The sequence below is a fragment of the Podarcis tiliguerta genome (assembly GCF_965153285.1).
Source record: "Podarcis tiliguerta genome assembly, chromosome: 3".
In the NCBI taxonomy this organism is placed as follows: domain Eukaryota; kingdom Metazoa; phylum Chordata; class Lepidosauria; order Squamata; family Lacertidae; genus Podarcis; species Podarcis tiliguerta.
The window spans coordinates 35,673,124-35,685,763 of record NC_139536.1 but is presented as its reverse complement, the minus strand read 5'-3'; the positions used below and the strand labels follow the sequence as shown (position 1 = coordinate 35,685,763).

Sequence of the window (12,640 nt, the reverse complement as noted above, 5' to 3'; positions counted from 1 at the left end):
AGCTCCTGGATAAGATACATCCTGAGATGGGTTAATAATCAGGTTTCAGTAGAAAGAAGTATTTATTTTTGAAGAATCAATTGCCCATGCAAGACAGATGAGCATCCCAGCTGAATGGCCTGAAAGGAAAATGAATTGGCTAACTCAAACTACATTTATTTAACAAAGACATTTTATTTTCTGAGATCTACAAATCAGTGACATGGACAGTGCATTCGAAAGCCTAATCTAATACAAGCCAGACACCATCATACCCTCCCAGAATGGAAAATGCTATAAGGCACAATCCTCCAGAATGTTTGCTTGTTTCTTTAAAAGACCTAACGCTTTTGTATTTATGTTTCCTTATTTACATAATTTAGGTTTTTTCCCCCTTACGTGAACAAGAGTATGGCAATGTGTTATATTTTCAGGCTTCACAGTAACGGTTAATTTTTAGTTTTGCTTTAGTCTGATAAACAACAGGGCTTCTTGAAGGCAGTGTTATTTAAATGCTTGCTAAATATTGAGAATCATTCCTGGCTGCTGTGCGTATGCCCCCAGTGCCCAAACGAGTCCTCAGTGATGTGCTCCTGGGCCTCAATGGAATGCAAAACCTGGCCTTGGTGTGGTGGTGGATCCTTCTCAGTGACCAGAGGGACCTCAGGAGACCCTTTTCTGCCCCTGCTGGCCAGACGCCGGTGGGTCATACGAAGCTTCATACACCATGACAATCTGGGCTGCCTTCTCAGGAGTCCTGGCCACAGCCACCTCAGGGTGGTGGGGGTACCAGAAGAGAGTCACCAAATATCTCTAGCGCCCGTCTTCACTTGGCCAGTGGAAGAAACTCCAGAAGACTTGCCCACTGCATTGGCTTGAAACTTTATAAACTATCTTAATAAATCAGCTTCAGTGGTCTAGCAGTATGTAATTGTGCTCATTTACTACCCTTCTTTGGCTTCCCTTCTGTGATAAAGAATCATAAGGCTGGAGGGGTGATTATTACTCCTGGTAATCATTGCTCATCAGAGTCTTCTTCTCACCCAGGGATTCTCTGCAAACAAAGCAGGTGGAGTCAGAGTAATTTGCCCTGCCTGGAACCGATAAATAGTATTTACTATATTGGCAAGTTTACACAGCCTTTGGTTTAATATCACCCTGGTTAGTATTCAGTGTGCGTGAGATACTATTTACCAAAGAAAGCCTTTCCACTGGTGGTTAAGTAGGCTGAAAGACAAATACAAACCTATATTCAAAACTGTAGCTTCTGCTCTGCAAAGTCGTTTTTCCAAGGAGTGTGGAAATAATGTGTTTCTGTATAGCACATTAGAACTACAATCCTATGCATATTTACCTGCAAGTAACCCTATTAAACACCTGCTGCATGCATGTGCTTACAATTCATGTTTATGGTCTCAGTCAGATTCCTTGTGCAAACTGGTCAGTGTTTATAACTCAGCAGTGGCGTAGCGTGGGGGGTGCAGGGGGGGCCGGCCGCACCGGGCGCAACATCTGGGGGGGGCGCTCGCACTCGCAGCTCTCTGCCCCTACCTGGCTCACTCACACTCTCTCACTGCAGTGCTGGCTGTGCGAATCCGATCCGAGCCGCCGGGTCGCCGCCCACTGTGGGGGGGGGGTGCCAGGCGTGCGGTGCGGTGCGGAGAGAGAGCGAGGGACTATCTGGGGGAGGGACAGTGCAGCGGGGGGGGGGGCGCAAATTACTTGCCTTGCCCCGGGTTAGGGGGCGCAAATTACTTGCCTTGCCCCGGGTGCAGACAACCCACGCTACGCCACTGTAACTCAGAACCACATGTTCTTCAAGTGCTGGAAGGGAACGTAAACAACACCAGGATGATGAGCTCCCCAAACTGCACCCGTTTTGCATATTCCGTTAAAACCCGCTTAATTTAAGTTAGCAAAACTTGTGAGTGACAATCAAGAAGCTGTAAGCAGGTTGCACTCCTGTCAAACTCTAGCTGACATTTCTTCATACCATGTCTGTGCCTATGTTTTTGGCCTGGAGATGAATTGCTGGTCTATTGCCTGCACATGACTGGCAGTGTAACTCATGTGCCTTCTGTTGGGATTGTAGCTGTGTGCTATGGTCCCCAGACTTCACTTGAGGAGAGGCCCAAAGTGGTTTTCTGCTTTCCCAAATGCTAATCCTGGAGGCTGTGCTATGAATTTTGGCTACACTTAAGCAGGATTCTGGTTTTGAGGAGGAAAGGCGAAGCCATTCAGCATCATGGAGATTCTGGGTATTTACTTCATTCTTATCAGAAGGGTACAGATCCTCATCCTAATTGCATTCTAAAGGTACCCAATCTGGCTGGACATGTCCGCAGTGCGCTGCAGCTGCAAAACAGGCGAATGTGATTTTAGGCTGCATTAAAATAACCATAGATACCAAGTCATGAGAAGGAGAACTTCTAGTTCTGAGCACCACAGACAAATGGGAACAGGTTCAGAAAAGGGTAATGCAGATAGCTGCCAGTATGAAGGGAAGGTGCTATGAGGAAAAGTTCAGGGAACTAGATATATTGAGCCACTGAGGATGCTCTCGCTCTGGATTTCCTGCAATGAGAAGATGGTTGGATGAAATGGCTCACATGGCTTCCTTCGACCCAACCGTCATATGGTTGTTTCAAGGATCTCTCCTCTGGGAAACTGGTTCATTACACATTGTGTTATACTAGAGACAGGAAGGAAAGAAGGAAGGAAGGAAAGAAAGCATCTTCAGGAAGGAGAATTCAGAGCAGAGAAGCTATGGTAAGAGAGGAACTGCTCAACCTTTTTGGTGCTCAAAGCATCTTCTCTTGATCCCCCCATCTCAAGGGGCCAAGGAACTGGGAACTGGTAATTTGGAGTGGCAAAGATACAGACATGAAAAAGGTTAAACACCCTCCTTCCCACACATATTGCTTCTGAGTGCCAATAGCCCATAGGTCATAAATGTTTTCTTAAAAAATAAATAAATCTCAGGGCTCAGGGTCATTTGCAGAAAATGTGTAGTCAGCTTGAAAAATAAAGCATTCAATTGTATATGGCTGTTGTTCTCTCTCCCCATATCTCTATTTCTCTGAATGTGTCTTTATTTTGCTTTACTGAGCCCCCACAAATAAAATGCATGCAAATGTTAAATACATGCAAACACACTTCAAATGTCCACCATGACAAATTCTGTGAATCTCTGAGGTAAAGCTCCTTGTCTAGAAGTTTTAGAATGTTGATTTTACTGACATAAAGAGGAGAAATTCAGGCTAAACATTACAATTTTCCTTTACACGTTGATTAATTCTCAGCTTGTGTCAAGTGATATTTTTTTGTGGTCTTTCTGTATTTAGTAACATATTATTTTCTGATATATGGCAGTCATCGTTCAGCAAAGCCCTGAACAGAAACTGATTTTTGAGCACAAACGTTTTCAACAATAGTTGATGATAATACATTATCCAAAAATAGAGGGGAAGAGGGTCCACAAACATACAGGTTCTTAGCATCTCAAGGGCAATAATGAAAATCCTATATGCAAAAAAGCAAAAACAGATTTGGAAAAATAATCCAGCAGTTTAAAAACACAGAGCTCTCAACTTGACAAACTAGGACTCCGTTGACTACAGTTTAACTAACAACCTCATTCTTTTGCAAATATAGCTATGAAAATTTCCTTTTATACTGAAGTTCGGATTTAGCAATAAAATCCATAATATCTAAATATATGAAAGTTGGCTTTTCACAATTTTTTAAAAAAGTTTGTTGGCATGAAATTGACAGCTCTAAATAAAATTATGAGGGATAAAAATAATTGCTGTGTTTTGCACAGTGCTACTGAGCCAAAGCAAACCAAAGCCAAGAAAAAAACCCTAACATGATGTACAAATCCAACCTGCGGAGAACTGGGCAACTCTTTCATAAGATTCCCAGGGATAAAAAATAAATAAATATCCCAGGCAAAGAGTTCTTCTGCTTGTGCGAGGCATGGAAAAGTGTTCTTAGAATTTCTAAATAATCGAAACCTTTACAAGCTACATAAAATGGCCATCCGATTCCCCATAGCATAAGCTAGGATATCCTCTCCAGTTGCTTACGTCTTGTCATGTTATTCCTTGGACAAAACCAATGTTTTTTGCCTCCTGTAAATTCAGCTGCAGCTCAAGGGTCCATTCATTTGGTGTTGCAGTAGCTCTGCACTGCTAGTTTTTATTTTGAAATGGCAGCTTGCTGTATGACAAAATTCATTTGTTTCCCAATCCTGAAAGGGTAAAGATAAAGGTGTCAGGCACAAATAATTACGTTTAAACTTGTAATTATTAATCTAGGAATGTTAGGAAAAACAAAGACCGGCCTTCTTTACAGTTCTCAACCGCAAGAAATGTGATACCATGAATTGTTTCCAGGCTTTTTCAATGCATCAGCACAAGATCCAAGTCCTGGGGCATGACCACCCTAGTGACCTCCAGCTGAAGGTGGGGGAACAGCACCAAAGGTTCTACATCTCCAAATTGACTAAAACTGATCCCAAGAAGTTACATTAGAAGTTGTAGCTGATACCTCACTGGAGACTACAGTGAATATAGATGTGGCATCAAGACTGCTACTGAGGTGAGCAACTTTATCATTGAAATACCTTGTAAACAATTCAGAATGGGCTCCCAAATGATCTAAAATGCCATTCCCTGGAGTAGATCTCAACAGACTTCAGACTGTTGAAAAAGCTCCACTGGCCAACTATTTGAGGGTGTGATAGAGGCAGAGAAGTGGGCCCTCTTCACCACCCTCACCACCACACTGAAGCAAGCTTACGTTGTTTTACTCATGCTCAGTCAGCTTCACAGCACATCTTTCACTTGCGCTCTAGGCACCATATGACCTTTCTCATCACCCTAAGTTCACTGATTTACCAAAGTCTACTACAGGCTCCACAATGCCAGAGAGGGCATTGGGCAACTAGCTTCTTAGAGCAGGAAGAAAAGAACCACCATTGCTCTGTTGTTCATTCAGTGTAAAGACAGCCATTGACTGAGAAAGATAGTCACTAGGAAAAGGAGCTGTAAATATGGGTGCTCAGATAGAATTCCCCCTAAACCACTATTGATTCAAAACTAGAATTCCAAAATCTTTCTAAAATGGTTGGTTATTTTCAATACTTAAACACCTGCTGTGATCCTGATCCTGAATTGCAGCCAGAAAAATTGCTGCAGAAAAAGGAGTATATATTATTGGAAGCTGTGGCTTTGACTCTATCCCAGCAGATATGGGAGTATTGTACACCAGAAACTCTTTGAAAGGTACATTAACTGCAGTTGAAAGTTTCCTGACTGTAAAATCTGGACCAGAGGGTTCCTGCATTCATGATGGGACCTGGAAATCAGCTTTTCATGGATTTATAGATCAAGACAATCTGAAAAAAGTTTGAAGGCAAATAGGAGGTTCTAGCTAGATTGCAAGAGATCAGTGGTACAACCTTAGAAATGCTGGCCCCAACACTTGGCCTAAGCCAGAGCCTACCAGCCACAAGTCCTTTTAGCTAGAGCTACTTCAAACTGGAACCCCCAGAGATAGCACCCCGAGCCAGATTGCTGGGAAAGGGAGGCCTTACCTGCCTCTCTGCTTGCAGTGAAAGCAGCACATAAGGCATGAGTGTGAGGCTCCAGACCTGAGGGTTACCCCTTTAAGGCACCCCACTCTTCAGCAAAGGGTGGAGCCTGAGAGAGGTAGTCCAGTCCAAAAGGCATAAAGGGCCTCTATCTTCCTTGGAGCTAATAGCCTGCTTGAGCTATCCAAGGTCCTGAACTCCAGCCTAACAAAGAATCCATAGTTTCTGGTCTCTAATAACAAGACAGAACAGCACCCAAACACCACCCGGAATCTTCCTGTTGTAATATTAGTTAATCCCAAAATTTGTTAATTTAAGGAAGTTCACAAAAGGGAAGCTTCATGTGCCCACAGTCCACCTTTTTCCCATGAATAGATCTCCTGAACAATGTAGGATTTTATCCTGATTTTATCCTGATTCTAATTTTTAAGCTGTATTTTAATCAATTGTTTGATTGTGTTGATTGTGTTTTAATGTATTTGATATTTGATGCTAGCCGCCCTGAACCCAGTCTTGGCTGGGGAGGGCAGGGTATAAATAAAAAATTGCTTACTTACTTACTTACTAGGATGCGTAATAGATCCCGCCATAACGTATTCAGATAACTCATCCTACATAATTACTAAAACTGATCTAGATATAGCCCCACTAGGTTTTTGTAAGGGCATGAGTACCCTTTGTTGTCTTATCTGCACTTTTTCTACTTAGTTGGCCATGCTTTCTTGGTGTACTGAAATTGGGTGACAAACTCAGCAGCTTTATTTCATCATGGTTTGTTGGGGAATACCTTACAATTCAGCATCATGATATATTTAGAAAGAGCCTGACAACAAGTTGAGACACATGACATCTCAAAGCCTAAGTGTCTAAATGTTTGCTCTGGATGGAAGGTGTTTACACCCAACAATTATTGCTGATAACCACAGAGATAGACTAAAGCTCTGTTATGGGATAATGCTAACACCATCTGGCAGGTGCTGATAGCTTGCTGAGTAATGCTGTCGTCAGCAATTGCATGGTGATGGAAAGCTATTGCTTCACTAATCACAGCTGCTTTCATGTGTTCTGTATAATTTGCTCCCATCTCTACAGAACCGCTGCTACAAAGAATCTCCCTCTTTTCTTTATAAAGATTAATAGTTTCCTTGTTACCTTTGGGTGCCACTGTTGTCTATTTAATACTGAATGTCTTCTACCACTTGCCATTTTTAATTACCTTCCTAAGCGAGTGAAATGTAATACATTCATCTTCTAAGGGCTGGTTTGCACACAGCCTGGGTATGTAGTGCATGTAAATGGAAAAGTTTGTGGATTGAGCCCAGGTTGAGATGTCCATCCTATTCTGCACAAAGAACCTTTAAAATGAAGAAGAGCAGGTAAGGCTCATTTACAAGATAAAAAGGACTACTTGTGTAGGGATTTACATTAGCAAAGCAAGGGATGATTGGCTTTTACCTTGTATGCTACCTAAAATTAATTTCCAGTTTTGCCAGTATATAAAAACCACAGTGTGCTCCTTTACTTCTGTTCTCTGGTTAACAAGAAGACTGGAAACACTTAAGGCTGGAAATAGATCCAAGTAAATGTTTGATTTTATATTCTCAAAAACAGGATATCAGTCATTGTGCATTTTCGTTTGTGCCTGAGTAGCTCCTAGGAGAACCTAATCCACCTACCTCTGCCATCTCTACACTGCATGCAAAGACTATGACTAAAGCAGACCTAATGGCTTTATCAGCAAGCCTCATACCCTCTGCTTAACATCCAGCCTGACAAAGAGTTCTGGAGAACTCTAAAGCTTGCTCACTATTTTGTGACATTTTGGTTGGTCTTAATAAAGATATTTTACTTACTGGCCAACATGACTGCCTTTACCGTTTGTGTGCCTGCCATCCAGCCTCAAGCTCAGTGGGGTCCTGATCATTAGTATTAAGGTGAGAACCAGGAATCTGAAACCAGCTCTCTGCTACTGGCTATGTAGAATCTGTTTCAGTGTCCTAGCAATTGCTGGACTCCAAGGGTAATGACAATATACTTCCGACTGCTAGTTACTAGAGAACAGCAGAAGGGGCAATTATTTCCAAGTCCCACTTGTGGGGTTCCCAAAGGAAACTGATTGGCTACTATAGAAAAAGGACACTGGCTTGGCTTGGCCATTGCTCTGACTTAGTTTCTGGACTAGTGAAGTGCAATTACTCAATTGGTAATCTTGCTTCCATGCTCAGTAAGCAGCAATAAAAGGGGCAGAACTAACAAGTAGGAAGCTTTTTATTAATTTTGCAAGGAACTTTTGATAAACAGAACTTTCTTCTGCATCAGGATTATGCAGCCCAAGGATCTTGGCAATGGGCATTTCTGGATAAGACAGTGCCTCATCAAGTCTCCCTTTTAATACTGCTTCTTGGTGACTGCACAAAATCAATGTCTCAGCAGAACCATAGTAGTATGGAAGCAGTCACAGAAAAAACATATGAGAGCAACCCTGTACCACAGGAAAGTTATTCAAAACTGCAGTAATAGAAGCTCAGCTAGAATGTACACTGCAATTCCTGAAAAGTACCACCAAGACCAAGAGGATGCCAACATGCTTAATGAGCAGTGTCAAGGATGGCAGGGCTCTTCTAATTTTCTCAAGAACAATATAGGAAATTGTATCAAAACTGAACCTTACTAAGAAGAAATACTATGAAGCAGGTTTGTTATTACACACATAATATTACACACATATTATTAACATATTACACATATTACACAGCCCTGTTTAGGGAAGTTTTTAATGACTGTTTTAATGTAATTTTAATATTTAATTGGAAGCCACCCAGAGTGGCTGAGGAAACCCAGCCAGATGGGCGGGGAATGAATGAATGAATGAATAAATAAATAAATATAAAAAATTTCTTTAATTAATGACAAGTCTTTCCAACCTTTCAAGAGCATCCTAAATGGTCAGCATATCTGTGCATTTAAAAACAATGAGTAGGACTATGGTGAATACAGACATTACCTTAACATGAATTAATGTGAAAATGCTCCATACTGGGACACATTTATGAAACATATGCTTTTGACTCTTTGCTATAAACCTGGATGAGATCACATCATATCCCTAGATAGTTACTGCTATAACATAGATCATAACTTGGACCAGTAGTGCACTTAGCAAGGCGTACCTTTCTTTTGTATGAGATTCTGCCTGGCCCGAATGAAAGCTAGAATGTCAGCATCTGTTTGGTGGTCTCCTGTGAAGGAGATAGATGAACTTTGTACTGGTGAAATCCTGCAATAACAAAGTATATTTAAGCTGTCATCTGAGTTTTCTACTGCTTAGATTTTGTATTCCTTCTTGTGGATAACCTTGATGATGATGATGATGATGATGATTTCTTCTTGCTCTTCACCCTATGGTCCCAGGGTGGGTTAAAGCCTTAAAAACAATTTAAATAACTTGTGCTTTCTGCAGGTTGCAAACCTGCAAACCTGCAATTGTATTACGATGCGTCGTGCCTGTGCTGGATCAAAGAATGGATTACCTTAAATAATACCGATTTGTTGGACCTAGAAGGATTCAACACTAGGTTCGGCTGGCACGCCTATCTATGGCAGGATAAAGGGAAGATACATAAGGGTTTTGTAAACCATATTATTAGAGGAGCATTATTAGAGGTTTGGGACAGAAACAAGAGACTCTTAGAAAAAAGCACTCCATGGTGGTTATCACCCACTGATATTTTAAAGATTAAAAAACCAAATATGGATGAGCAAAGATGGACTTACGAAGACCTATTGGTTAGATCGGATAAGGGATGGAAGCTTAGAACATATGAGGAATTAAAAGATAGGCAAGTAAGTTGGTTACAAATCCACCAAATAAACGCCTTATGGAACGAACATAAAAAAATAGGAATAAATGAGAAAAAATCGAAATTCCAGGTGGAAATAGTAGAAGGTAACACCAAACTTCTATCCAAGATGTATGGTCAATTACTGGATTGGGATACTAAAGATGAGGAGGTGAAGGAGGCTATGATAAAATGGGCTATAGATTTGGGACATAACTTAGAATATGATAGATGGACACAATTATGGAAAATAGATATGAAATTTACAGCCTGTGTGGGAATCCGGGAAAATATGGAAAAAATGGTGTATCGTTGGTACATCACTCCAGTAAAGCTGCAGAAAATGTATAAAACTGGGGATAAGAAGTGTTGGAAGTGCAAAATAAAAGAGGGTGATTTCTACCATATGTGGTGGAAATGTGCAGAGGTGAAAAGGTTTTGGGGTCTTATTTATGAGGAATTAAAAAAGATTTTGAAATACAATTTCCCCAAGAAACCGGAGGCCTTCCTGTTAGGGATGGTTGGTGAGGAGATTAAAAAAGATGACAAGATATTGTTCCAGTACGCGATGGCAGCAGCCAGAATATTGCTGGCACAGAATTGGAAAACCTCCAAGATCCCAACAACTAAAGATTGGCAGCTCAAATTATTTGAATACATAGAATTAGATAAATTGACACAAAGAATCAGGCATCAAAAAAGTAAAAAATTTATTAACAATTGGAATAAATTTATAACATATACAGAACTAAATTTAGGCAATATCAAAATTACAGTAGACGAAATATAAAATCTGTGAAGTGGAGATATGGAGAGAGATCGGAAACCGCTGAAAGGAAGGTTGACTATACAACCCAGACTGAGATGAAGGGAAGTAATCCTTTGTTTAATTTAAGGTGTTTTTTTTTTTTTCTTTTTTTCGTTTTCGTTTTCCTCTGCTTGGTTTTTCGGTGACCTGTGTTTTGTTTCTTGGATGTTGTTTGTATGATATGACTTTTTCTGGATTGTTTATTATGGAAGAATAGTTTGGAAAATTCAATAAAAAGAAGAATAAAAAAAAATAAAAATAAATAAATAACTTGTGCTTTCTCTCTTCAGGATATAGGCCTAATCCACAAAGTGCTACACAACCTCTGTTCATTTCTTTCAGCTAGGTTTATTCAGGACTCTTGGATGGAAAAGGGGCTGGTGGATTATGTTCTGTTTTGGTAGCAATCAGCATAATTTGAGAGAGCATTGGATTTGCAAATTGCACATGTCTATCTGTTTTACAATCAACACGTACTCACACTACATTCTTAAAAATAAGGAGAAAATCAATTTCCCAGCTACTTGAAACTGAGTGTTGGGAAAACACCATTCTTTATTTAAAATATTTATATGCTGCCCTTCAGCAAAGCTCCCAGGGCATTCTATGGTTGCATGAACACGGAGGTTATCCAGACTGCTTGGAGCAAAGCAGCAACCGCTGCACATTACCTGCGCAAAAACCACCTGAATCAAATCCCACAGGCTTCTTAAATGACTTTGGGTAACATCTATCTCTTTAGGGCTGTTGCAAGAATGAGATAAAAATGGCCCGGCTCAGTGCATGTTATATTCTCAAGCCACATAAGCTGCAAGTGCTTATGGGCAAGATTACCTTTTACTGCAGTCTCACATACCAGCCACTTTAAGAGCCAAACCATCAATCACTTTAAAAACACCTCCCTTTTCAAGTAAAAAGAGCTGTGTGGGAGCCCCAATCCTGATCAGGAGTGTGGCAAGTGGGGAGGAAGGGTTTCATGTTCTGTATGGATGGGATGCACATAGGATCCCCTTTCAGTTTTTCCACTCAGTGCGTGAAGGAGCAAAGGCAGCAGTGGATGGTAGAGATGGCAACACTGGAGTAGCAGGACTAGAATGCACAGCAATACTCCATGAGTTCCAATTAAAAATAATAATAATTCTGAAGAGGGCTTCAGTGTCTTTGCTGGGTTCTCAGCACCACATGCCCTTACTGCATACCTTGCTTTTGAGGGCGAGTTACTCAGTCTGCTCCCACTGCTCTTCACAGAATGCTCTTCATTGAAGCTGGCTCTGCTGTTATTTGGAACCCTGGGGGAAGAATTCATTTCAGACTGCCACAAGTGATGCTGCATTTGACAAAGGATATGTTTAATTCATAGAAATCTATAGAAAGGAGTGAAATATTTGTCTAATTCAGTCATTTCCTAGAAAGAAAATGGTCCGCAATGCTTCTTTTAGGATTAAGCAAATGGGACTTTGAAGTCCATTCAGATAATCATTCCAGATAGCAGTACCCAGTTTCAATTTCATTCTCAGTATGGGCTACATTTTACTTTTCTATGTTGTTCCCATTTTCCATAGCTATCCCTTGTTTTCTTACCTACTCTACTCTTTTTGCTAGCTTACTGATTCTCTTCCCTTCCCTTCATTCTTTATTTCTCCACTTAACAAAATATGGTCATGGCACTACTCATGAGGGAAGCACTTGCAGACCAGTGGATTAGAAGAATGTCATACGACATTCCATAGCAAAGCAAAATGTTTGCATCACACTTAACTTCTTAACATTTGGACTGGCATATGATCTGCTGTGCCACTATTTCAAGCATTGACTTGAAATCTGAACATTATCACTCTGAGCCAAGATTTAACCACTAGATGGCAAGCTTGGGGTATTTTTGCTTTTATGAGTTTATGTTAAATTGGCTTCCAAACAGATACTTCTGGCAAAAAGAAAAAGAAAGAAACTTATGAAGAGTGAATGGAAAGCATTGCTTCTTAACAGTGTCACAAGAGCCAAGAAAGCATATCTCCTTGGCTGGAGGACAAGGTCCCAGACTTTTGACTCCACCAAGGCAAGGGACTTCCTGCCCACCCAGCTGAGAAAGCAGGAATAAATCAAAGTCCCCTTAATCCTGGAAATCCTGAAATCGCAGCACTGAAGAGCAAGTACAATCTCAGCCATGGCTCTGATTTTGTGAGTTCTTTTATTGTACCAAGAGATCCTTAGTCTAATGCACTTCAGATATAGATTTGCCCCATTTAAAAAACAACAACAACAGCTGGATGAGTTTCACTGAAAGTTTTTTTGGGGGGAAATAAAGAAAAAAAAATTTATTTCCCCCCCAGGCGCTTGTGGGCCAGCAGCGGGGAGAAGCGCTCTTCTCCCCACCGCCTGCCTTCAGACCAGGTCTGGGGACAGCGGGAAGATGCACTG

General features: G+C 40.9%; 1 protein-coding gene across 3 annotated transcripts in view; it reads right to left on the bottom strand.

The window, feature by feature from the left end:
* Positions 1 to 154: 154 nt before the first annotated feature.
* KIF6 (kinesin family member 6) overlaps positions 155 to 12,640 on the bottom strand; it is a 149,733-nt gene continuing 137,247 nt past the window's right edge. Inside the window, exons 20-24 of one of the 3 annotated variants that reach the window (XM_083434457.1) lie at positions 11,422 to 11,511; positions 8,746 to 8,852; positions 4,068 to 4,231; positions 1,780 to 3,501; positions 155 to 1,433 (exon numbers count right to left, since the gene is read on the bottom strand). In XM_083434457.1, the coding sequence (XP_083290583.1) occupies positions 4,215 to 4,231; positions 8,746 to 8,852; positions 11,422 to 11,511 (214 nt within the window). In that variant the 3' untranslated portion in view covers positions 155 to 1,433; positions 1,780 to 3,501; positions 4,068 to 4,214. Of the gene's footprint in view, positions 1,434 to 1,779; positions 4,232 to 8,745; positions 8,853 to 11,421; positions 11,512 to 12,640 lie in introns of all 3 variants that reach the window. The other 2 variants (XM_083434458.1, XM_083434456.1) reach the window with 2 other exon arrangements.